General features: G+C 39.8%; 1 protein-coding gene across 1 annotated transcript; it reads right to left on the bottom strand.

Moving 5' to 3' along the window:
* Positions 1 to 4509: 4509 nt before the first annotated feature.
* Positions 4510 to 26385, bottom strand: cops9 (COP9 signalosome subunit 9). Its single transcript, XM_073040844.1, has 3 exons — positions 26233 to 26385; positions 24566 to 24638; positions 4510 to 4799 (listed from the first exon to the last, which is right to left on the bottom strand). Exons 1-3 carry the CDS (start codon positions 26293 to 26295, stop codon positions 4762 to 4764), a joined length of 174 nt encoding a protein of 57 aa, XP_072896945.1. The 5' UTR covers positions 26296 to 26385; the 3' UTR covers positions 4510 to 4761.
* Between the last annotated feature and the right edge of the window lie 614 nt (positions 26386 to 26999).

Below are 26999 nucleotides of genomic sequence, written 5' to 3'. Positions count from 1 at the left end.
ACACAGTCTATATTTTGGACTGAGATTCTTCATTGGGAATCCTGATGATGACTTCCAGTAATTATAAACATCTTCTTTTGTATTCAGGCTCCTTACCGTCACATTTATCAAATAATGTCTTGATGTCCACTGTAATTATTTTCGCATCACTTCCAGAATTCAGCTCTTCTATTCATTCTTTTTTTTTTAAATTGACTATCATTATCTTCATGATTGACAGGCAGATGATGAGGGAATAACCAGGCAGAATCAATTTGTTCTATTTTTTGTGAATAGGCTTACCTGAAAAAAATTCCATGATGGATGATTGATAATATTTTAGCTAAGATTTGATCCAAATATCTTTTAGCTATACAATTAGGATACTGACATCTCCCAATGCTTTAGGTGCATCCAGTGAGTTTTGCCACTTCCAAGTGTCAGAGTGAATCAAAGATGTTGAAACATGGCTTCTTTGATGTCAATCTTAAGAAGCTGGGCGCTGTGAATCTTGGGGATTTTCTACTCCAGAAGCTATGGATATTAATTTATTATGTATATCTAAGGTTGGGATTATTGGACTTCGATCTATAGATATCCAGTAGGAAAACAATGGAGTTGCAGCCTAAGATCAGATCAGCCACAGTATTACTGACTGGTAGAACAAGTCCAATAAGCAATATGGCCCAGTGCTGATCCCATTCATGCTTCTAAGGTCTGATGCAGGACATTTCCAGAGCTGGTTTTGCATTTGCTGTAGTGTTACTATTCTGAAGACACTAATACACAGTCTTAGGACAGAGAAGTTTAAAAGAACTGTAGAGATCACATTAATGTTGCTCATAGCCAACATGCTGGAAAAAACTGTACAAAAAGAAAATCCGAAATGAAAGAATAACACCTGCTCCTCAGTGAGTTCCACACTCACCACTCTATAAGCTCTTCCTCCATTGCCAGTCTCCGAGCCTACTTCTTTGGCAAGAATTCCCCACCCCGCACCAATGAAGCTTAAAATTCAAGGATACATATTCAATGGGAAGAACAGGTAGATAGGCAGAGGGGTGATGTGTCTCTGTTGGTAAAAGTGAAATCAAATCATTAGAAGGAGGTGACACAGGATCAAAAGATGTTGAATTGTTGGGAGTTATAAGGATATGGTCTACGATTTTGAACTGAAGATAGAAAATGCATGTCATAATCATGGGAGATTTCAATATGCAGGTAGATTCAGAAAATGAGGCTGGTGCTGGATCCCAAGATGAGGAGTTTCTAGATTGTCTACGAGATGGCTTTTTAGAATAGCTCTTGGTTGAGTCCACAAGGTGATCACCTATTCTGGATTGGGTGTTGTGCAATGAATGGATTAGATTAGGGAGTTTAAGGGAAAGGAAGCCTTAGGGGTTCACACTATGATAGAATTTTAATTACAGAATAATATTCATAATATGATAGAATTCACTCTGCAATTTTAGAGGGGGAAGCTAAAATCAGATTTATCAGTATTATGCTGGAGGAAAGGGTATTACTGAAGATATACTAGCATGGATAAAGCATTGGCTGACTGGCAGGATGCGAACAGTGGGAATAAAGGGAGTCTATCCTGATTGGCTGCTGGTGACCAGTGGTCTTCCACAGGGGTCTGTGTTGGGACCACATTTTTACATTATATGTCAATGACTTGGATGACGGAATTAATAGCTTTGTGACTAAGTTTGCAAACTATATGAAGATAGGTAGAGTGGCAGATAGTCTTGAGGAAGTAGGGATACTAAAGAAGGATTCAGACAAATTAGGAGAATGGACAAAGAAGTGGCAGGTAGAACACAGTGTCAGGAAGTATATGGTCATGCACTTTGGTAGAAGAAATAAAAGGGTATACTACTTTCTAACTGGAGAGAAAATTCAAAAATCTGAGGTGCAAAGGAAGGCAATGGGATGTTCGCATTCATATCAAGTAAACTAGAACATAAATGCAAGGATGTAATGTTGAGGATTTGTCGAGTACTGTTGAGGCCTCACTAGAAGTATTGTGACCCTATTGAAACCTATTGAATGTTGAAAGGCCTCGATACAGTGTATGTGGAGAGATGTTTCCTATGGTGTGGGAGTCTCAGACCAGGACAGCCTCAGAACAGAGGCTCCCTTTTAGAACAGAGATGAGGAATATCTTTAGCCAGAGAGTTGTGAATCTGTGGAATTAATTGCCACAGGCAGCTATGGAGGCCAAATCATTGGATATATTTGATAGATTCTTGATTAGTTACGATATGAAGGGATAAGGGGACAAGGCAGCAGATTGGGGCTGGGAGGGAAAATGGATCAGCCGTGATGAAATGGTGGAGGAAACTCAAAGGGCCAAATGGATGGAGGAGCAACACCTAATATTCCATCTAGCGAGCCTCTAACCTGATGGCATGAACATCTATTTCTCCATCTGGTAATTTTTCTTTTCTTTTCCATTCACCTTCCCTCTATTTCCCACTCTGGCTTCTTCTCTCTTCTCCTCATCTGCCTAACACCTCCACCTGGTGCCTCTCCTTCCCTTTTTCCCATGGTCCACTTTCTTCTATCAGATTCCTCCTTCTCCAGCCTTTCCTGCTCAACTGGTTTCACCTATCATCTTTTAAGTTTTCCTCCTTCCCCTACCTCCACCTTTTTATTCTGCCATCTTCCCCCTTTCTTCCCAATCCTGATGAAGGTTCTCAGCTTGAAATGTTGACTGCTTACTCATTTTCATGATTGCTGCTGGACCTGCAAAGTTTCTCCAGCATCTTGTATGTGTTGCTCTGGATTTCCATATCTGCAGAATTTCTTGTGGTTATTAATATCGTATTTATTTAAGGCTGAAGAAACACTATTTTTCACAAATAATCAAAGCAGCCAATGGATATCAATAGTGATAAGTGCCTTTACCTTTGCTTTGCTAATAAACCTCCTCTAAAACACTTTCCTTGTATTCCAGTTATTGTAAAAACAAAATTCAAGTATGGGAAAATATATAAGTAATTCAATTTCACTTACAGATCTCATGCAATGTATGCCCAGTGACCTTAATGACCTTGAAGTTATTTCAAACATACTAGTCAATTTTCCATGAGATGAATAGTCACTAAAAGCAAATTAGAAGACAGATTGTCTATGGCACAATGTAATTTAGTATGTTCCTTAAAAGTCACACACTGCCCAGCTATCCAAATTCTATATTTTTACTAAGTTGCTAAAACTGAAATACATTGCTCTAAGTAGCAAAATACAATTGCTTGGAGTATAGCTAAATTAAAATGCAAAACAGTAGTATTAAACAAGTGACTGATATCTCTGCATTACAAGTTTATATTTGCAATTCTCATTTTAACTTATGATTCCCAAATTACATATTAATTTAATTCATTTATAATTATTACAAATAATTATAAATAATTATATTTATAACTTTTGACGTGAATAGGCTGTTTCCATTGAGAGTAGGGGAGATTCAAATGAGAGGACATGAATTGAGAGTTGGGGGCAAAAGTTTAAGGGAAACACAAGGGGGTATTTCTTTACTCAGAGTGATAGCTGTGTGGAATGAGCTTCCTGTAGAAGTAGTAGAGGCCAGTTCAGTTGTGTCATTTAAGGTAAAATTGGATAGGTATATGGACAGGAAAGGAGTGGAGGGTTATGGGCTGAGTGCGGGTAGGTGGGACTAGGTGAGATTAAGAGTTCGGCACGGACTAGGAGGGCCGGAATGGCCTGTTTCCGTGCTGTGATTGTTATATGGTTATATGGTTATTAATCCAAGAAAATCCAATGTTAAAAATCTTATTTAATTATGTCTTTACAGCCAGGTCTAGTTATAAACAAATTCATCACAAGAGGAAATATAAATTACTAGGGCTACAAATAGATTGTTAAAACATATCTAAAAAGGAACTCAGGAGAAGTGTCTTCATTCAGGTATGATTAGAAGGTAGAAGCTTACCATAAAGATTGGTTGAGACAAACAGCACAACATGAAAAGGAGGTAACACTACACAATGGTTTTTTATGGAATTGCATAAGTAAGCCCCAGGATCGGCTGAGTGGCTTCTTTCTCCGCTGTAAATACTATGCAATATTTTTTTAAAAAAATCAAGCCCAGTGTGCAGGTTTGGAGAAAAGAGCAATTTCCACAAATGAAAACAAAATGAAATAGCTCAGTGCCAGCTGATTATTGAGAAGATATCTTTTTGACATTAGAGCAAGTTAGATGGTGTGATAACCTTGTGTTCAATGCTGTGCACTCAGCATCAGAGTGAAACTTTGGGAATAAAAATTGGAAGCCCCCACTAAGTTTACCCATATTTTTCACAGCTCTGGGAATTTGCCTAATCACATATTTTTGAACAAAGTACATTATACTAATGTAAATCTTTGTACAAAATTAACAAATTTTATCACTGGAACCAAGTCAGACTTAAATTATTTCATTAAATTGTGTACCCTAACATGTGTTTTTAAAAACTCAATCCTTCAATCATATTAGAACTGTGATTAGGACTAGGACACAGATTTTCACTCCAGGTGAAACTACAAATTTATTAGTTATTGTAAGGAAACACAAATTACAGAAGTTTCAAGTATATTTTACAGAAATACACAGAACGTTGTTAATTTAATATAATGAATTTACATTTTTAACACAAGAAATGAAATCCACTCGTAGGATTTTGATGATATTTTCATGTATGTAAATGTGCTGAGGTGTTGCCCACTTTCTTTCCTCCTTTATAGTTGAAGCTTGGATGAAGCAAGGAGAATGAATCACTGAATATCATCGTCATCAAAGAGGTCTTCAAAATCTAAAGTTTAAAGAAGGCACATTAATATCCTGAAAAAGTTAGTTTTTCTCTACAACCTTCCTTTCCTTCCTGTTAATTTTACATACTCACCAAACTCATCTGTTGAAAATGATAGACAATTTTCCTCAGAACACTTCCCTACCATGAAACTAACATTCCCTCATTCACACAAGAAAATATGCTTGATGACACCAAAAGAACTCACATTACTTCCTATCTTGAGTAATAGGACTGGTAGAGTATATGATCAAAATAAAACAGTGTGAATGCCAATCTGGAGTAATATCTGAATTCAAGAATCCAAGAAATGTTTTGGAATTACTTATATGAAGGACCAAGCTTTTCTCAATCCAGGTACCAACTATGCATTGCTAGGACACGTATAAGCAGATTAATTTAAAATCAACCAATCTTCCCTCAGTGTAGACCATGGCATTTTGCACATCACCTGTAGTCACAATTTTCAGACTGAGCAAATCGAATAATTACTGTATCTTGTAACTGAGTCCTCCAATGCTCTTGGACCCCTTCACTGAACAAATTCTGGCCACTTCACAAACCCTATGTTATTGCTCCACCACTGACAGGTCTCCAGTTATAGAATGTACACTTTCTAAACACCTTCTATTCTGTCAAGGGAAGTTATAAATCCTCAATTTAACTATGTGTTTGATTACCTGTCAAGCATCAGTTTTCTATCTGCATTGTATTCTTGCTGCACATTTATTATGTTTATTGTGGTAGTTAGTCACTTGGGTGAAATGTGGTAAATCCAAAGGGAATAAGTTACCGGTATGTATTCCTGCTTTACTTCGAGTAGTTAAGTTCCGGGGACCAGCGGATGTCATATCTTTTGCTGAAGGCTTAATTTCATCGTTTCAAGATTGTATGTTTTGTTCATTGCTAATAAAGGCTAATAAGGCTAATACAGTTCATCAACATTATTATTGGATCAACTGGAAGGCGCATCATACAAGGGTAACAATCCACGCTAGGTCACCAGCAGTGGCAATTGATTTGTTAGAATTGGCCATTAGAGTATTTATATTTGCAGCTCAATGTCATTGCAAGAAATACCTTGAACAACTGTACATGTTAAATGTTGATTGAGAATATTTGTGTTGTAGGTTCAAACCGAGAAATCTAACTAACTGAGATAGCATACACTAACTTCAGAAGACAAAAACATGGTGATGGTGGGAGAGCCAGAAAATGGTGTGAAGGCATTTGGCTTTTTTTTAAATCAAAAAGAATCCACTGTAGGAATGAATATAAACTGCAACTCAAGTGACTTCAAGGCTTGGCTTCCTGCCTCACCACAATTTTTTAGCAATGACTGTCAGTAGACAAAATTCAGTTGTGCAAGGTGTTCTCAATTTTCCTACCCTTGTAAGACTTTTGCCACTTTTTGCAAGAACCAAATTTAATTTAGTACTCCAATTGATGTCAAAATGGAAGCAGAGATTAAAACTCTATACTTTAGTGTAGGATTTCAATAAAGTTGTTTAAGGACATATAGCTTTAACACACTGCCTTAAGTGGATTTAAGAATATGAGAAATAAGGCCAATCCCATATAGAAGTTCAACCTTCTGTAGTTCTCCATAAATTATAGAACTATGTCCATGTCAGAAAATATGAGGCTGAAAATTTTTTTTCAATATAGAATCCTATTCGGGAAGAACATCAATGTACATAGGGACACACTTAGATAACAGCAAGAAACTTGCAGTTTTGGCCACTAAAGAATTTCCTGTTCAAAATTCATTGGTTCAAAAATCAGCACTTTGAAACCAATTGAGGCCTTTTAAGTCACATCAATTTCTACAACGCCATTCTAAGTATCTGAAGTAGATCTCAGCTCCTTGTTCTCAAAACAGCCTGTTATCACAGTTCAATACCAAACTTATAAAAGAGTTTTGGACAGGTTTGCTGGTTGTTTTTGTGAATTTTGATATCTATATCATGGCCCAACAAGCAAAGGCATAAAATAATCAGATCCTTCTTTCCAATTTCAAATGTACCCATACTTGTCAAAATTAGCAATTGTAGACTTCAGATTGGCTGTTTGAAAGTACTGCAAACCTGTGTGTAAAAGGTAGTATAAACCTGAAGTAGAGCAAACTCTATGTACACCTGTTCTCTACGTAGGTGCCAGTGGAGCTCAGTGCAATGCTACAGCACCACTGGCTTCAAAAAACAAAAAAAAACTAACAAGGAATATTGCATCAAAATTTATGTCTGCAAGATTCTAAAGAACAGAATAAACTTAAACTGGCAATTAGACATCTCTATAACCAGAAGGATGGTGATACATAAAAGCCCACTTAATCATTGAACAAGAGGAATGTTCTTTATAATGGGCACTTCCTCTCTTCAAACTGCAAAGCCTGTCAGTGCAAACTAATTCATACATTCCATCAAGGTTATTGAAGTGAATCAGTACAGGTGGCCCCCGTTTTTCAAACGTTCGCTTTATGACAGCCTGCTGTTACGGAAGACCTACATTAGTACTTGTTTTCGCTAACCAAAGAGGATTTTCGCTTTTATGAAAAAAAGACGCTCGCTTTATATGTGTGTTTACCCCGAGAAAGACTACCATGAAGCCTTGTGCGGGCAGTTGTGTACGCATGTATGTAGGTATGTGTGTATGTTCCGTTTTTTTTTCTTCAAATCGATTTTCACTTGCTGTCTTCCCGATTTTGATAAGTGAAACTACACTGTACACACAATATTTCTACTTTATATAGGCTGTATATTTATCATATCATTCCTGCTTTTACTATACGTTCGTATTATTTTAGGTTTTATGTGTTATTTGGTTTGATTTGGTAGGTTATTTTTTGGGTCTGGGAACGCTCAAAAATTTTCCCCATACAAATTAATGGTAATTGCTTCTTCACTTTACAACATTTCAGCTTACAAACAGGTTCATAGGAACACTCTGCCTTTGGATAGCAGGGGAAACCTGTATTCTAAAATATTATGCAAGTAAAAGGACTTCACTGTGAGTAGTTTACTTACAGATGCAAGCTAAAGAAATTAAAAGTATATCCAGCCACATCTAATAACTTCTCAGATACATGTACAGGAATTATCTTGTTGAAATTTCTTTGAACATCACTGCTTCATTCAGTTAAAAACTTGAAAATTCTTTATTGTGGCATGCAAATACAATGCAACCATGATGTATCCATACTTTCACAGAAATCACAGAATAATTTGCACTGTACACAAGTTCCTAGTGGAACCTGCAAGTAATTTAAGCAAAGCTAAATTTGGGAGAGATCGTTAAAGGTTAGTTACTGCCACATTATAATATTCCCAGCTGCACACAATTTGATGTTGGATCACTACACCTCCTCCTGGAACCATAAACAAAACATAAAAGGTGACCATAATAACCTAAAATAGATTCAAAACAACAGGAACTGTGCTACCTCAAGATATTTCATTGTATATTGAAGATTTCTGGATAAGTTAACAATTTTAATGCAACCATATAATTTCCTTTGTAAAAAAAGGTAAAGTTCCTCCTCACACCTTGTTTGGTGCATTGGGTGACAACCTTGCCATTCCTTTATCATTCGTCTATTTTATGAGGCTGAGTTGCTAGCTCGACGCTCAACCCAGCACAGATGGAAAATGCGCAAGGAGCCGACAATAAATTGGGGTTTTAATGAAGGGAGCTATAGCACAGAATACAAGTCCTGCTGCACAAATTTGTTTGAAGCCTAGATTTAGATAAAGCAACAAGTAATTTCCAATCCTACAAGCAAGAAATTATTTCAATGCACATATTTTTCTAGTCAGGTTTAATTACAATTGAGATAATGAATGATATAAAAATAAATAGATACACAAAATAAAACAAGTGTATTTCACAATTATCAAACAAAGTTTCAGAGTGAAGGTTAATCTGTGATAATGTTCTCTATTCTACAGATAGCATAACTTTGTGTGGAGCAGGTGACATAGATGATTGATGTAGGTAGGGTAGTGAATGTCATATACGTGTACTTTAATAAAGCTTTTGACAAGGTCCTTTGTGATAAGATGATCCATTAGCCCATAAAACTACGCTGTCTGGCCCATCAAATCTGATCTGTCATTTCATCACAGCTGATTCATTATCCCTCTCAACCGTATTCTCTCTGTAACTTTCTGACACCCTGACTTGGCCTTCACAGCTGTCTGTGTCAATGAATCCCACATATTCATCACCCTCTGGATAAAGAAATTCTTCCTCGTCTCTGTTCTAAATGGACGTCCTGCTATAGGTCCTTTAGCCCTAGACTCCCCCACTATAGAAAACACCCTCTCCACATCCACTTCATCTAAGCCTTTCAGCATTCCATAGCTTTCAATGAGATCCTCCCTCATTCTTCTAAACTCCAGCAACTACAGGACCAGAGCCATCAGCAGCTCCTCAAACATTAAGCTTTTCATTCTCAGAATAACTCTAGTGAATCTCCTGTGGACCCTCTCGAATGTCAGCACATCCCTTTTAGATAAGAGGCCCAAAACTGCTCACAATACTCCAACTACTGTCTGACCAATACCTTATAAAGTCTCAGCAATACATCATTGCTTTTATATTCCAATCCTCTTGAAAAGAATGCTAACACTGCATTTGTCATCCTTACCACCAGCTAAACCTGTAAGTTAACCTTTGCAACTCTCAAGTTTCTTTGTACCTCTGATTTTTGACTATTTTCCCTTATTCTAGACCTTTATTCCTTCCACCAACACTATATTCTGTCTGCCATTTCTTTGCCCATTCTGATAATCAGTCTGTCCCTCTGCAGACCCCCTGCTTCCTCACCTACTCCTCCACCTATTTTCATATCATCTGCAAATTTGGCCACAAAGCCATCAATTCCCTCATCAAAATCACTGACATACAATGAAGTGGACCCAACACCAACCTCTGCAGAACACACTAGTCACTAGCAGCCAAACAGAAAAGGCCCCCTTTATTCTCACTCTTTGCCCCCTGCCATCCTATCCATCCTAGTACCTTTCCTTTTAACACTACAGGATCTTATCTTCTTTTGCAGCCTCATACGTGGCAATTTTTCAAAGGCCTTCTGAAAATTCAAATGAACAACATCCACAGACTTTTTCCTTTGTCTATGCTGACTGCTATCTCCTCAAAAAATTCCAACAGATTTGTCAGGCAGGATTTCCACCAGGGGAACCCATGCTAATTTCAGCCTATTTTATCATGTGTCTGAGTGCTCTGAAACAACCTCCTAAATAATGGACTGAAACATCTTCCTAACCACTTAAGTCAGGCTAACTGGCCTATAATCTCCTTCCTGCCCTTTTCTTCTTAAAGAGAGCAATGACATTTGCAATTTTCCAGACCTCTGGAACCATTCCAGAATCCGGTGATTCTTGAAAGATCATTACTAATATCTCCACAATCTTATCAGCTTATAACTCTTTCAGAACCCACACATGCAGTCCATCTGGTCTAGCTGACTTATCTACTTTCAGACCTTTCAACTTCTCAAGTACTTTCTTAGTAATAGCAACTACATTCACTTCTGTTCCTTGACACAATTGAACTTCTGGCACACCATTTGTATCTTCCACAGTGAAAACTGATACAAAATACTTATGCCATTTCTTTGACCCCATTACTACTTCTCCAGCGTCATTTTCCAGAGGTCCAATATCCATTCTCACCTCTCTTTTACTCTTTACACATCTGAAAAACTTTTTAGATCCTCTTCTATATTATTGGCTAGCTTACCTTCATATTTAATCTCTTCCCTCCTAACAGCTTTTTAAGTTGCCTTCTGTTGGTTTTTAAAAGCTTCCTGATCCTCTAACTTCCCACTGAGTTGTGCTATCTTATATGCCCTATCTTTTGCTTTTATACTGTTTTCAACTTCCCTTGTCAGCCAGTTGTGTGATATTCCCTTTATAATATTACTACTTCTATGGGATGTCACTATCCTGCACCTTCGGAATTGCTCCCCAAAACTCCAGCCATTGCTGTTCTGCCGTTACATCTCTCCTAGTGTCCCCACCCAATCAACTTTGACCAGCTCCTCTCTCGTGCTTCTGTAATCCCTTTACTCCACTGGAATACTGATACATCTGAATTTATCTTCTCCCTCTCAAACACTAGGGTGAATTCTATCATAGTATGATTATTGCTTCCGAAGGACTCCTTTACCTTATGCTCCCTAATCAAGTCTGGTTCATTACACAATACCCAATCTAGAATTGCCTTTTTCCTCGCAGACTGAACCATAAGCTGCTCTAAAAAGCCATCTCATAGGTATTCTACAAATTCCCTCACTCGGGATCCAGCATCAACTTGATTTTCCTAACCTACCTGCATACCGAAATCCCCCATGACTATTGTAACATTGTCCTTTTCGCATGTCTTTTTTATCTCCCATTGTAATTTGTAACCCACATCCTGGCCACTGCTTCAAGCCCTGTATACTGTGTAACTCTTATCAGGGTCTTTTTACCCTTGCAGTTTCTCAGCTCTACTAACAAGGATTCTACCTCTTCCGATCCTATGTCACCTCTTTCTAAGCACTTGATTTCTTTTTTTTTACCAACAAAGTCACCCCAAACCATCTGCCTACCTGCCTGTCTTTTTGATACAATGTGCATCCTTGGCTATTAAGCTCCCAACTATGATCTTTCAGCCATGATTCAGTGATAACCACATCATCATACCTATTAATCTCTAACTGTGCTACAAGATCTACTTTATTCCGTAAAATGCATACAGGACCTTCAATCCTGTATTCATCACTCTTTTCAATTTTGCTCCCCTGTCACACTGCAACTCACCCCACTGACTGAAAGTTTTCCCTATCATCTGTCTATTCTTCAGATTCAGTTTATTATCATTTAGAAACCACAAATGCAATGCAGTTAAAAAATGAGACAACGTTCCTCCAGAATGTTATCACAAAAATGCATGACAAAACAGACTATACCAGAAAATCCACATAACGTTTGGCAAATCCCAATCCAGAGTCCGGAGAGGCTGCTGCGTATTAATATCGCGCTACCGTCTAGCGTGTTCCCCGGAAAGGAGCTCCAAATCCACCAGACAAACAAGACCAAAAACTAAAGCTACAAGACCTGCACAAAACCACATAGTTACAACAGTGCCAACAATAGCATAATTAATAAAAAAAAGACCATGAGCACAGTAAAAATAGTCCAAAGATGTTAAAAGACTATAAGTTCGAAAGAAACCACCACACAGTTTCCACAAGTCCTCAGGGTCCCAATAGACTCGTCATCTCACGCCGGTGGCAGAAGGGAATACCCCCGCTATGGACTTCCACGGCGCCACTTGACTCAGCCTCGCAGACGCAGCACACAATAAAAGTGCCGCCGGACTCAGCCTCACAGACACAGCACACAATGAAAGCGACCTGATCGCAGCGGACTCCGAGTCGATTGAACCTTCGAGCCTCCGACCATCCCCTCCCGTACAGCTTCTCCGAGCACCATCCTCTGCCGAGCGTATTAAGACGGCCCCGCCAATGGCCATTGTCAACTTGACCCTGAGGACTGAGGGCCTGTTCTTCCCAGCAGAGACCCGGACCTCACAGCAGCAGCAGCAATGAAGAAGGTCTTCCTCACAGTCTCATGACGTACTGCTTCTGCTTATATACCAAATGCCCCAACCACAGCCTATCACATCTCCCTACCAGATTAGTTTTAACCAACTGCTCAGCAAAGCTGCCTGCAATGACATTCACGCCCCCACTCCCAGTTCAGGTGTAACATATCCTTGTTGAATAGATCATACCTTCGCCAAAAGAGACCCCAGTGATCCAAAAATCTGAAACCCTGCCCCCTGCACCAATTCCTCAGCCAAATCATCCTATTCTTACCCTCACTGGCACATAGCACAAGCAGCAATCCAGAGATTAGTACCTCCTTTTCAGCATTCTACCTAACACGCTATATTCTCTCTTCAAAACCCTAGTGCTAATATGTACCATGACTTTCGGCTGTTCACCCTCCCTCTTTGATGACCCGATCTAGGACGTCCCTGGCGCAGGCAATGGGAAACAATGTACCATCCAGTATCTCTTTCAGGTCCACTGAATCTACTGTCTGGTCCTCCAACAATGGATTCACCTATCAATACTGTGGTCCTCTTCTACCCCCGCCCCCCCCCCCCCCCCCAAGCCACAGAGCCAGATTCAGTGCCTGAGACCTGGTCACTATGACTTTCCCCTAATTGGTCATCCCTCTAAACAGTATCCAGAGTATACTAATATTATTGAGGAAGTTTATTTATTATCCAGTAAATTAAGACAAATACGATCAATGGGAACTTGGCATAGTCGATTCAAAACTGGTTTTGCCACAGAAGGTAGAGAGTAGCAATGAAGGGGTGTTATCCTAACTGGAGGTCACTGTCTAGAAATGTTCCACAGAGATCAGTGCCAAAACCTCTGTTACTTATGATAATGATTCATATAGGTGGGCAACTTAGCAAAGTCTGTGATTACACAAATCTGGTAAAGTTATGGATACTGAAAAAGGTTGTCAAAGGATTGAACAGTTAGAAATGTGCACAAAAAATGACATATGGACTTCAATCCAAACAAATACAAGGTGATGCAGTCTTGAAGGTCAAATGTAAGAGAAAGTATACAGTTAAAGGCAGGAGCACAAGGAGCATTAATGCACAGAAGGATCTTGGGGTACAAGTCCATAACTCCCTGGAAGTGGCAACACAAATAGACAGGGTAGCATAAAGGTTGCAAATGGCATATTTGCTTTCATTTAGTCAGGGTGTTGACTATAACAATTGAGAAGTCATGTTACAGCTGTATAAAACTTTGGTCTGGCTACATTTGCAGTACTGTGTGCAGTTCTGGTCACTGCCTTACAGGAAGGATGTGGAGGCTTGCAGAGGGTGCAGACGTGGTTAACCAGGATGTTGCCTGCATTAGAGTATTAGCTGAAAGAAGAGGCTGGAGAAATGTGTATTGTTTTCTCTGGAGCAGCTAAGACCAAGGAGAGAACTGGTTTAAAGTTTATAAACTTATGAGAAGCATAGGTAAGGTAGACAGCCAGTCTTTCTCCCCCAGTGTGCAAATATCAAATACAAGAAGGCATAGCTTTCAGGTGAGAGGGGAAAATTTAAGTGACACTCATGAAGAATTTGTTTTTATACAGAGTGACAGGTACATAAAAACGTGGTATCAGAGGATGTTTTGAAAGCAGATATGATAGCTATGTTTAAGAAACACTTAGGCAATGAACAGGCAGAGAATGGTGGGATAAAGACATTGTGCAGGGAGGTGGGATTCATTTAAACTAGTATCATGACTGTGGGCTGAAAGGCAGATTCCCATGCTGTACTGTCCTATGTTCTAATCTAATTGGTCTGGAAGAACCACAAAGGAGGTTCAAGCCTCAGCTAACAAAGTTCCCTCTAAACACACTTCATATCATGGAAAGGATACTTCTAGTGGCTAAAACGTGGCATGTTTTAAATTGCAAATTTAAAGACTTCTAAATGCTGCATGCAAAGGCTCTACTTCGTGAGCTTGCACAGAGTGAGTGGAAATTGGCTTCTGCCAAATGACCATACTCACTGTACACAACTGTGACTCAAAACAAACGAAAAACTAAAACACAAAAGTTTATAAATGTAAGTATAGACAAGGTTGACAGTAGGGTCTTTATCCCAGGGTGCAAATGTCAAATACTAGAAGGCATAGCTTTAAGGCGAGAGTGGGAAATTTAAGAGATTTATGAGGCAAGTATTGTGTTTAAATACCCAGAGCGGTAGGTGCAGATCTTCAAAAGGATAAGATCTAAGTGGTGAACTCAGCATGTCAATAGTAGACAACTGTGACTCAAGACAAATTAAAATACTGAACACATAAAACAATGCTAACAGAATGGCGGAGTTAAATAAAAGTTAAAACTGTAACTCAAGAGGCTGCAAGATGGCTAGTACAAGTTAAAAAATGTTGCATGAAGGTTCTGTATTCTCATTCATTTCATCTCTGGGTGGGGGTTCTGCTGTGAACAATGATATTTTACCATTCTCTCCGACAACAATCAGAAGCATCAATGGCATTTATTCAAGATGTTGCCTGACCTAATGAACATTTTCAAGCACTTTCTGATTTTATTTCAGATCTCCAGCAATTGACTTTTATTACCTACTGAAGCATTATCTAATTTGGCAGGGGGGTGGGAACCAGAGTGAAGGGACTCAGGAAGGACAGATGGTAAAAAAGCAAAGGTAGCATGCAGTCAGACTGTCAGAAAGGGCAAGCAGATGACGGGACAAAATTACAGCCAGCAGGGTGAGTATCAGTGCATTAGGGATGCAGATTCAAAAGCGGTAGCAAGTGTTACATCTCAGTGCAGTGCAGGAACAAGGTGGATGATCTTGTGCACTATTACAGATTGTCAGGTATGATGTTATGGACATCAATAAATCATGGCTGAAGGATGGTTGTAGTTGGAAGCTGAATGTCCAAGGTTACACATTGAGGGATAGGAAGGTAGGCAGAGGTAGGTGTGGCACTGCTGGTAAAGAATGGTAACAAATCAGTAGAAAGATGTGACATAGGATCAGAAGATGTTGAATCCTTGTGGGTTGAGTTAAAAAACTGCAAGAGCAACAGGACCCCAATGCAGTTATATACAGGCCTCCCAACAGTAGCTGGGATGTGGACCATAGATTACAACGGGAAATAGAAAAGGCATGTGAAGGGGCAATGTTATAATATTCATGAGAGATATTCTCCAGAGAGTGAGTTTGTTGAATGCCTCTGATGTCTTTTTAGAGCAGTTTGTTGTTGAGCCTACCAGGGGATCAGCTGTACTGGATTCAGTGTTATGTAATGAACCTGAGGCAATTAGGGAGTTTAAGGTAAAAGACCCCTTAAGAGGCAGATGATTGAATTCAACTTGAAATTTGACAGGGGGAAAGTAAAGTCTGACATTGCACTTTTTCAGTGGAGTAAAGAAATTACAGTGAGAGAGTATGAGAGAGGTTTTGGCAAAAGTAAATTGGAAGGAAATGCTGGCAGGGATGACAGCAGAGCAGTAATGGCGTGAGTTTCTGGAGAAAATGAAGGTGGTGCTGGATAAATGTATTCCAAAAACAAAGAAATACTCAAATGACAAAATATTACAACCATGGCTTACAAGGGAAGTAAAAGCTATTGTAAAAAAAATCAAGAGAGGACATGTAACAAAGCACAAATTAGCGGGAAGATAGAGGATCAGGAAGCTTTTAGAAACCTACAGAGAGCAACTAAAAGAATCAAGAGGGAAAAGATGAAATATGCAAGCAAGCTCGCAAACAATATCAAGTGGATAGTAAAATCTTCTTCAGGTATGTCAAATATAAGAGAGATGAGAGTGGATATATGTCCACTAGAAAATAAGGCTGAAGAAATAATAACAGGAGACAAGGAGATGGCAGATGAACTAAACTGAGTATTTTGCATCAGTCTTTACTGCGGAAGACACACAGTATGCTTGATGTTGTAGTGTGTAAAGAAAGAGAAGTGGGTGTAGTTACTGTTACAGGGGAGGTGGTGTTCAAAAAGCTGAAAGACCTTAGGGATACACCAGTCACCTGGACCAGATGAACTGCACCCAAGGGTTCTAAAAGAGGTAGTGGTAGAGATTCTGGAAGCAATTGAAATGGATCTTTCAAAAAATCATTGGAGTCTGGCATGGTGCCAGCGAACTGGAAAATTACAAATGTTACTCCATTCTTTAAGAAAGGAGGAAGGTAGCAGAAAGGAAATTATAGACCGATGGAGGCACAGGTAGTGTTGAGGAAACAGGTAGGCTGCAAAAAGACTTGGACAGATTAGGAAAATGAGCAAGAAAGTGGCAAATGAAATACATTGCTGGAAAATGCATGGTCATGTACATTGGCAGTAGAAATAAATTTTTTTAAATTCTAAACATGGAGAAAATCCAAAAAACTGAGATGCAAAGGGACTTGGGAGTCCTTGTACAGAACAGCCTAAAGGTTAACTTGAAGGTTGAGTCAATGGTAAGGAAGGCAAATGCAACGTTAGCGTTCATTTCAAGAAGTCTAGAATACAAGAGCAGGGATGTGACGCTAAGGCTTTATAAGGCACTGCTGAGGCCTCACCTTGAGTACTGTGAACAGTTTGGGGTTCTGTTTCTAAGAAACGATGTGCTTGCATTGGAGAGAGTTCAGAGGAGGTTCATAAGGATGATTCAAGAAATGAAATAGTTGTTGAACTTACGATGGCTCAATGTCTGCACAAGCTGGAATTTAGAAGGATGAGGGAGGATCTCATTGAAATTTTTCGAATATTGAAAGGCCTAGACAAAGTAGATGTGGAAAGGATGCTCCCGGGGGGGGGGGGGGGCAGTCCAGGACAAGAGCACTCAGCCTCAGGATAGAGGGGTACCCATATAAAACAGAGATGCGAAAATTTCTTTAGCCAGAAGGTGGTGAATTTGTGGAATTTGTTACCGCAGGCAGCCGAGGAGGCCAAGTCATTGAGTGTACTTAAGGCAGAGACTGACAGGTTCTTGACTGACACGGCACCAAAAGTTACTGGGAGAAGGCCAGGGAGTGGGGCAGAGGAGGTAAAAAAAAGATTCAGCCATGATTGAATGGAGGAGCAGACTCAATGGGCCAAACATCCTAGTTCTGCTCCTTTGTCTTATGGTATTATTAGTTTGAAATCTGGCCACAATCAGAGCTGATTCCATGCTTCACTATGTAGCTATCATACCTAGCTTTGGATTTCCGGATATCAGTATTAGGTCACAAGAAAATGCAGATGATAGAATCTGGAGCAAAAATCCTTGAACTCAGAGGGTAAGGTGGCATCTGTGGAGTGTAGTGGGCATCTGGATAAAGGAACTCGACCTGAAATGTTGACTATCCATTTCCCACCACAGATTTTGCATGACTGGCTGAGTTCCTCCAGCATTTTGTTTTTTTGCTACAAGTATTGGATCTGAAATTATAGGGAACCTGACAATTTCAATAAATATTTACATTTTGAAACTGCAATTGAAAATCAATTTTAAACTTCTGCAACTTAAATTACTTTCTTAACAAAAGTAATGCATAAATATTTCCCTGAACCTTGCAGTTCGAAAAGCAGCATCTGCCCTCTAGTTGTGAACAGTACCACTTGCAATTAAACATTCAAGTCATGAACGCACTGAAAAATTGCTCCGCTGGTTATTATATTTCCCTGGGAAATTTATTTTCTCACAGGGGTCATTTCTAGAAAAGCAAAGTGAAAGCCAAATTCCACTGACCAGCCATGAACCCAAAACAAAACACATGAGCATTCCAAATGTTTGAATGTTTAATAAGTTCATTTTTTTTAGTTGACCATGCTTCTTTACAATAGACAATAGATAATAGGTGCAGAAGTAGACCATTCGGCCCTTCGAGCCTGCACCGCCATTTTGAGATCATGGCTGATCAATTACTATCAATACCCGGTTCCTTCCTTGTCCCCATATCCCTTGATTCCCCTATCCATAAGATACCTATCTAGCTCCTTCTTGAAAGCATCCAGAGAATTGGCCTCCACTACCTTCCGAGGCAGTGCATTCCAGACCCCCACAACTCTCTGGAAGAAGAAATTTTTCCTTAACTCTGTCCTAAATGACCTACCCCTTATTCTCAAACCATGCCCTCTGGTACTGGACTCTCCCAGCATCTGGAACATATTTCCTGCTTCTATATTGTCTAATCCCTTAATAATCTTATATGTTTCAATCAGATCCCCTCTCAATCTCCTGAATTCCAGCGTGTACAAGCCCAGTCTCTCTAACCTCTCTGCGTAAGACAGTCCAGACATCCCAGGAATTAACCTCGTGAATCTACGCTGCACTTCCTCTACAGCCGGGATGTCCTTCCTGAACCCTGGAGACCAAAACTGTACACAATACTCCAGGTGTGGTCTCACCAGGGCTCTGTACAAATGCAAGAGGATTTCCTTGCTCTTGTACTCAATTCCCTTTGTAATAAAGGCCAACATTCCATTAGTCTTCTTCACTGCCTGCTGCACTTGCTCATTCACCTTCAGTGACTGATGAACAAGGACTCCGAGATCTCTTTGTATTTCTCCCTTACCCAACTCTACACCGTTCAGATAATAATCTGCCTTCCTGTTCTTACTCCCAAAGTGGATAACCTCACACTTATTCACATTAAACGCCATCTGCCAAGTATCTACCCACTCACCCAGCCTATCCAAGTCACCCTGAATTCTCCTAACATTCTCATCACATGTCACACTGCCACCCAGCTTAGTAGCATCAGCAAATTTGCTGATGTTATTTTCTATGCCTTCATCCAAATTGTTAACGTAAATGGTAAACAGTTGTGGTCCCAATACCAAGCCCTGTGGCACCCCACTAGTCACCACCTGCCATTCCGAGAAACACCCATTCACCGCTACCCTTTGCTTTCTATCTGCCAACCAGTTTTCTATCCATGTCAATGCCTTCCCCCCGATGCCCTGAGCTTTGATTTTACCCACCAATCTTCTATGTGGGACCTTATCAAATGCCTTCTGAAAATCGAGGTACACTACATCCACTGGATCTCCCCCATCTAACTTCCTGGTTACATCCTCGAAAAACTCCAACAGATTAGTCAAGCATGATTTACCCTTGGTAAATCCATGCTGGCTCGGCCCAATCCTATCACTGCTATCTAGATATGCAACTATTTCATCCTTAATAATGGACTCTAGCATCTTCCCCACTACTGATGTTAGGCTGACAGGTCGATAGTTCTCTGTTTTCTCCCTCCCTCCTTTCTTAAAAAGTGGGATAACATTAGCCATTCTCCAATCCTCAGGGACTGATCCTGAATCTAAGGAACATTGGAAAATGATTACCAATGCATCCGCAATTTCCAGGGCCACCTCCTTTAGTACCCTAGGGTGCAGACCATCTGGACCTGGGGATTTGTCAGCCTTCAGTCCCATCAGTCTACTCATCACCTTTTCCTTCCGAATGTCAATCTGTTTCATTTCCTCTGTTACCCTATGTCCTTGGCCCATCCATACATCTGGGAGATTACTTGTGTCTTCCTTAGTGAAAACAGATCTAAAGTACTCATTAAATTCTTCTGCCATTTCTCTGTTTCCCATAACAATTTCACTCAATTCATTCTTCAAGGGCCCAACGTTGTTCTTAACTATCTTCTTTCTCTTCACATACCTAAAAAAGCTTTTGCTATCCTCCTTTATATTCCTGGCTAGCTTGCATTCGTACCTCATTTTTTCTCCCCGTATTGCCTTTTTAGTTAAGTTCTGTTGTTCCTTAAACACTTCCTAATCATCTGTCCTCCCACTCACCTTAGCTCTGTCATATTTCCTTTTTTTTAATGCTATGCAATCTCTGACTTCCTTTGTCAACCACTGTGGCCCCTTTCCCCCCTTTGAATCCCTCCTTCTCTGGGGGATGAACTGATTTTGCACCTTGTGCATTATTCCCAAGAATACCTGCCATTGCTGTTCCACTGTCTTTTCTGCTAGGCTATCCGTCCAGTCAACTTTGGCCAGCTCCTCCCTCATGGCTCCATAGTTTCCCCTGTTCATCTGCAACACTGACACCTCCGAGCTGCCCTTATCCTTCTCAAATTGCAGATAAAAGCTTATCATATTGTGATCACTACCTCCTAATGGCTCCTTTACCGCGAGATCGCTTATCAAATCCTGTTAATTACATAACACTAAATCCAGAATAGTCTTGTCCCTGGTCGGCTCTCGTACAAGCTGTTCCAAGAATGCATCCCGTAGGCACTCTACAAACTCCCTACCCTGTGGTCCAGCACCAACCTGATTCTCCCAGTTCACCTGCATGTTGAAGTCCCCCATAACTACTGCGACATTACCTTTGCCACATGCCAATGTTAACTCCCTAGTCAACTTGCACCCAATATCCATGCTACTGTTTGGTGGCATGTAGACAACACCCATTTGGGTCCTTTTGCCCTTACTGTTCCTCAGTTCTATCCACACAGACTCTACTTCTCCTGACCCTATGTCCCCCCTTGCAAAGGACTGAATCTCATTCCTCACCAACAGGGCCACCCCACCCCCTCTGCCCACATTTCTGTCCCTACGATAGCACGTATACCCTTGTACATTCATTTCCCAGGTCTGATCTCCCTGCAGCCATGTCTCCGTTATCCCAACAACATCATAGTTACCCATTCGCACCTGGGCTTCAAGCTCATCCGCCTTATTTCTGACACTTCGTGCATTCAGATATAGAATTTTTAGCCCATTTCTCCTCTCTCTGTTTGAATCGCTGCCTATTGTGCTTAACCCAGCTCCCTGAACTCCCATCGGGCTATACGCCCCTAGAATTTTGTTGTCCTTCCTAAATTTACTTATTCTTTCAACACATTTAACTCCATGTTCCATCAGACCATCCCTCTGTACATGAGTCCTCCTTATCACTTGTTCCGCCCCACCTTCCTCTACTACACACTTAATATTCCGGAACCGTGTAGTCCCCACCTGTCCTTTATTCTTCCTCTCGCTATCCTCTCTCACATTCTGGATCCCCACCCCCTGCAAATTTAGTTTAAACCCCCCCAAGAAGCACTAACAAACTTCCCTGCAAGAATGTTAGTACCGCTCCAGTTCAGGTGTAAACCGTCCCTTCAGAACAGATCCCACCTTCCCTGGAACAAAGCTTTTAAATACATCGTTATTTGCTTAACCCAGCTAACAAGTACATCGGTGGGATACTCTTAGTAAAGCAGCACACAAATAGTACAGTAAATGTTCTATTACTTAGTTTGAAACTTTGGTGCTCTACTTTCCAACCTATGGAAAGCAGCAGTGATGGTTTTGGGTTTGCTAAACGCAATGTTCTGAACTCAAAAATATTAATCCCTATGCAATAAAGACAGCAATGGGTACCCTCACTAAAAGGTTATACTGTAACTACCTACTCTTCAAAGACTATTTCACTTCCCTGTTTATTCTCAATGGCGAGTTTAGCTGCCTAATCCCACTATTTAAGCAGTGGGCCCTCCTCTCCCTACCAAGCAGGAGTTACTTCTAGCTAGCAAAGTAGCTTAAAGACAGTTCATTTATTTTTAGTGACGCATGTTTAAATCCTGGCTGGCGGGGTGGACATATGTCTCTACCAAAGGAGGTGTGAGACACTCCTACTCTCCAGTAGTCTGTAGGTCAACCTTAAGCAAGATGTAGCTTCTGTTTGCAGCCATCCCCCCACTCCCCACCCCCGATCAGGATCACATGAAGCCATAGGAGCAGGTAATGGTGGTCATATGAGCAGCAGCTAGTGCATACCTTGTCTGGTTATGCAACCTTTGACGCCAGGTAGAAGACAGTATCTGCAGATTATTAATAATTGCTGGGGTCACCTGTCTGTGGAGACACTGTGCAAAAGAACGCAATGGCAAGTTATTTTGCCAAGAACAGTCACGGTACAGATGGAAGACCATGATCACCCAAGTCATACAACATGCCAAATAACGACGAAAATGATGGTTAAATCCAGAAAAAATTCTTCAAACACGTTTCAAACTAACAGGGGATATCTTATAAAAGATTTCCAAGTTACAAATAGGTTCCAAAACAGATGCAATTTCTATAAGCTAAAAAACATACCAATGATGTAGACAAATTAATTACCTGTTGCAGAATTCAAAGGCAAAGGAATTGATTCTACTTCACCTTTTGTTTCTGTCATTCTTCTTACTATTCCCTGACCATTCCCAATAAGCCTGACTGCTCTCTACATTCTTCTGTTTTTTTTTGCCACTTTGGAGACTTCACACGCATATGATATTTTTTCAGATACCTTTATACACAAATACTCTAAAAGTTTCTGGAGAGACGATTCCCAGGTATGCACAATTGATGTTTTGAAGCTGATTCTCTGAATATATAAACATTCCAAATACTAACAGATCAGCTATTTGATGTGCTATGTGTTAGTATAAATCTGGTCTATAAGCTTCCTTGAACTAAGTAATTTAGCCACATTGTCTGGTTTGAAACAAGCCCCATTGTCTTACAGTGCAGCTTTTGAGAAGTCAGCCCAGGTGCTCTGAGTAAGCATCTTGTGTTCTATGGATAGTTCTTGGTTTCAAAGCTGTCCTTTTAACTTCAGACTGTTTATTGCTTGCCACTGACATTACGAACTGAAGACTAGCTCCTGTTTATAACAAGAAGCTGAATAAATATTGGTTAGAAGTTTATCTTACTCAAAAACTACCCTTTAATGTCTAGAAGTTTCACCTGCTATGTTGAATATAAAAGCTCCCTGGACCCTCGACAGTGAACCCACCAAGATAATTGGAGAGGTTGCAGAATGAAAAAAATACCCACAAGAAATGATACCCAATACAGAAATAGTTCTCAACACAAATCATTAGATCTTTGAGTCAGTTTCTCAAGGTCACCAAACAGTGCTATTGGTTCATTACTGCAGCAAATTCTGACCCATTTCTCATACAACCGTCTCAAGAATCCTACTTCAAACAGTGGTTGAGATCTTAACTCAGTTTAAAACTAACCACAGACACCAGTGTAAAAAATCTCATTGTTTTAACATGCTAAAGTGAATAGTTGAAGTGGGAAATTTTGGTTAAAAGTCTTACTCAGAATCCACATAATAGCAAATGAAAAATATTGCAAGTAAGGTTAGACATTTGACTGAAACCTGAAAGCAACAATGTGGGGAAATCAAAACTTTATTCTTTATTTCAAGAGGGGTTTGGATAGGTACACAGGTTTGAATGGTTTGGAAATAGTGCAGGTAGATTGGCAAAAGATCAAGCAGCATGGACTGGATGGGCCAAAAGGCCTGTTTCTGTGCTGTGGTAGTCTATGACTCCATAATATGTTCTACCTATTTTATTATATTACAAATACCAAGTGTTTGAAATACAGGTTTAATAGAAAAATTCAATTAACTTGCAAATTTCCAAAGCTACGGTTGAAAATGACTACTAAAGTTGAGACTGTCAACATTTTGATGTCTGCATTGTGCATAAATAATCTATTTCAGCCAGAACCATTTTCCCTATTGCAGTGAGCAATATTTCAAGTCAAATGACTAAGAACTGAATCATTAATGTTTCTTCCACTGGGGTAAAACAAGATGAAATTTCACAAGAAAGCTAGAGAAGCAAAACAGAAAATATGAAAACAAATGGGAAAAGACTTTCAGAATCCATAAATGTTAATTGCTCTCTCTTTTAAATTTGTTGTCCACTTTTATTAATTTCATACTGTAACTTTTGCTGCAACATTTCTTTGAACATGGCTGGTTATACTGTATAGTACGAGGTACTGCAGCTACACTTAGATGAAGAGCAAGTAATCCAAAATTGCAGGCAAGAGCATCAGCAATTATTCTGCTGCTTTCTTTGAGTGCTTATGTTCACCTTTCCCCTCCTCTCAGTCAAACACAAGCCACTTGAGCTTTGCAAGTGAAGATCATTTAGTGCAAGGCGTGACGGAGAGTCTCCAGAATATTACAATAAAATGTGAAACAGAGATCACACACCAATACAGCTTAAAAAAAGAACTAGACACTGCATCGTGTGAATTCTGAACAATATAGGCCAAAGAAGCAACAAAAATATGTGGATAAAGTGGAAAGAAAAATGGGCAAAGTTGAAAACCATATTTAAAGCAGAATACTCAATTGGCCACAGTAAGTTCTCAATAAACAATAACTGTGCAAAAAAAATATTGATAAATCACTCACCATTAAAGAAATCTGCATGAACTGCTTTTTCATTAGCTGCAAGATCCATCAGAAGTCCCGAACTTCCCCCTGCCTAAAAAGTTAACACAACGTCTGGACTTTACAGAACTCTTTGATTTAATTTCTCCGCCAAACTCAAAACTGAGTTTGTGTTCTGTTATTTAATCTACATTAGGGCAACAACTGGAAAGCTTTAAATTAGTGGAATTTTTTTTTTAAAAATTGCATTCCAGATCCGTGCTGAAAGTATGCCTACATGGGAATGAACTGGTAGATCATGTTGTGCTTGTGAGCAAACTGCTTATATTCACTGAATAATTCTCATATCAAGAATATTTACTTGAACAATGCCTTGGTATGTGGATTCATATAACAGTACACTTGTGTGAATTTATCGCAATTCATACAAGTGTACTAGAAAAAAAAGTGAATATACAATAGTAATGGAGAAAATAAAAAGAAATAATGCACATCATGAATAACAAAATTAGACTTAAATTTACAATAGTTTCTAATTTCTTTGTAACTGGGTATTGAGTAATGCAGACAACTGAAAGGAGGAACTTTCTCATTCACCCTTTACTCACTGCACACAGTTACTTGGTGTTGGGGCTGGTGCATATAGAGACAGAATAAAGTGGCACAAGGTCAAGGTGCTAAAGTTACGGAGTTGTTTTTTTTTTAAAAGACAGAAAGCACTGTGAATGGGCTTAGGGAACTTTCAAGAAAAGATTGAGAATAGAGAGCATGTGGGACTTCTTATGCTGGAACAAGTCATCAACAGATAAGCACAAGGCCAAGAGAGATTTGTAGATGAAAATTGATTCTAAATTGATGTGCCAGGATTTAGGAAATAATGGATGTCACTGGGAATTGGTTTTATACTGGTAGCATAGATCTGAATGTATTGTAGTTTACATTAAAAGGAATTCAGGATATACTGTAGAGAATGCTGGAATAGGAATAACAAAGTTAAGAAAGTGAACACCATAGTTTGGAGGCGTTAAAATTCAGCATAAGGAGAATATAAAGTTTATGTAAGTTTTTATAATTTAAATGAGAAACTATAGTGGAGTACAGAATTAGACTCACTAATGTTAAGAGAATAAGTTGTGTTTGTTCTTTTAATGTTGGTTAAAGTACATAATAGTTATTGTTTTCTGCTCAGTGGTATTAGGAAGATGTTATCCACGCAAAGAAACCAATTCAAACTTATCAATTGCAATGCCATGGGGGCAGCAGGTAGGCAAAGGGAAATAAAATGCTGAAGGAAAACACACTGGAGTGCAGGTCCGTGTCTAAGCAGAAGGATGGAAAGATTAATAATCAGGTGCAAGAAAGGAATAGGATCACACATTTGGGAGGATGCAGGGAATGATAAAATAGGGCAGGGAAATCATTATGACAAAAAGAAATTATCATGCCTCCTCCAGTCCCTGTAGATTGAGTCTGGGGTTCTGTTGTTTCGGCACCACATAGCCTGCGCCTGTGACAACTCCTCTTCTTCGCACCAACCTTCCCCTCCCCTCCTCCCGACCCTAAGCTTCATCCAAATCTGTCGAGTTTCCCTGAACAATCCTCCCCTTCCCCTTCTTCCTCCTCCTCCTCCTCCTCCCTACAAAGCCAGCCGGTACTGAACTCTTCCCTCCTCCCCTCTCCCCTCTCACCTCATCCAGGTCTACATATGGTCCAGCACCTTCAGGAAACATCTCATCTACCGCCGGTTTCATTGTCACTAAATTCCCTGTAGCAGACCCAAAGCCCGGACTCAAAAACAGACGGAACTTCCGGTGCCCGGTCGTTTCTCTGTCGCTGGAAACCGGCACCGCGGATAAAGGACCTCCCTTCCCAAATAATCACCTTCTCCGGGGGCTGAGGCACAAGTTGTAGGGGCTATTTTACTGTAAAGATTCTCGAAACTATTCGTGTTTACAATATAAATATTTATTTTGCATTTTGAAGGCAACAAATTCGCCGTATTGGTGCAAGGTTGTCTTGTGAGTGGGAGGGAATTGGGAGTTATGTCGAATCTTCTTCAATCAATGAACGTACCCGAAGGTTGTTACTAAGATAAATAAATATGCATTTGAAGTCAGAAAGACAACATAACCTTCAAAATATAGGCACTTTCCGACTTGTTTATTTGCTGACTCTCAATAGCACAACTTAGAACTTACTGGATCAAGTTAAGTGCCAACCCTGGTCTCCAGCCACAGTTACTGTGTTTACACAGACAACTTGGTTCCTAAGGATTCAAACTAGCACCACCGTTTTTCTTGATATATTTTAAAGACCCTCACTTGGGTGAATCGGGTAGTATTTCGAAAATTGTAGCTATCTGAAAATATGGTGAATGGGTGCTAAGTGATTATATTTCAAGACCATACAGTTTGATGAATAGTGGAAAGAAATGGAAGTAAGGTTGCATTGTGTG

This window comes from Hemitrygon akajei, chromosome 3 (genome assembly GCF_048418815.1).
Source record: "Hemitrygon akajei chromosome 3, sHemAka1.3, whole genome shotgun sequence".
In the NCBI taxonomy this organism is placed as follows: domain Eukaryota; kingdom Metazoa; phylum Chordata; class Chondrichthyes; order Myliobatiformes; family Dasyatidae; genus Hemitrygon; species Hemitrygon akajei.
The sequence above is the reverse complement of the archived record's forward strand: the minus strand, read 5'-3'. Positions and strand labels throughout refer to the sequence as shown.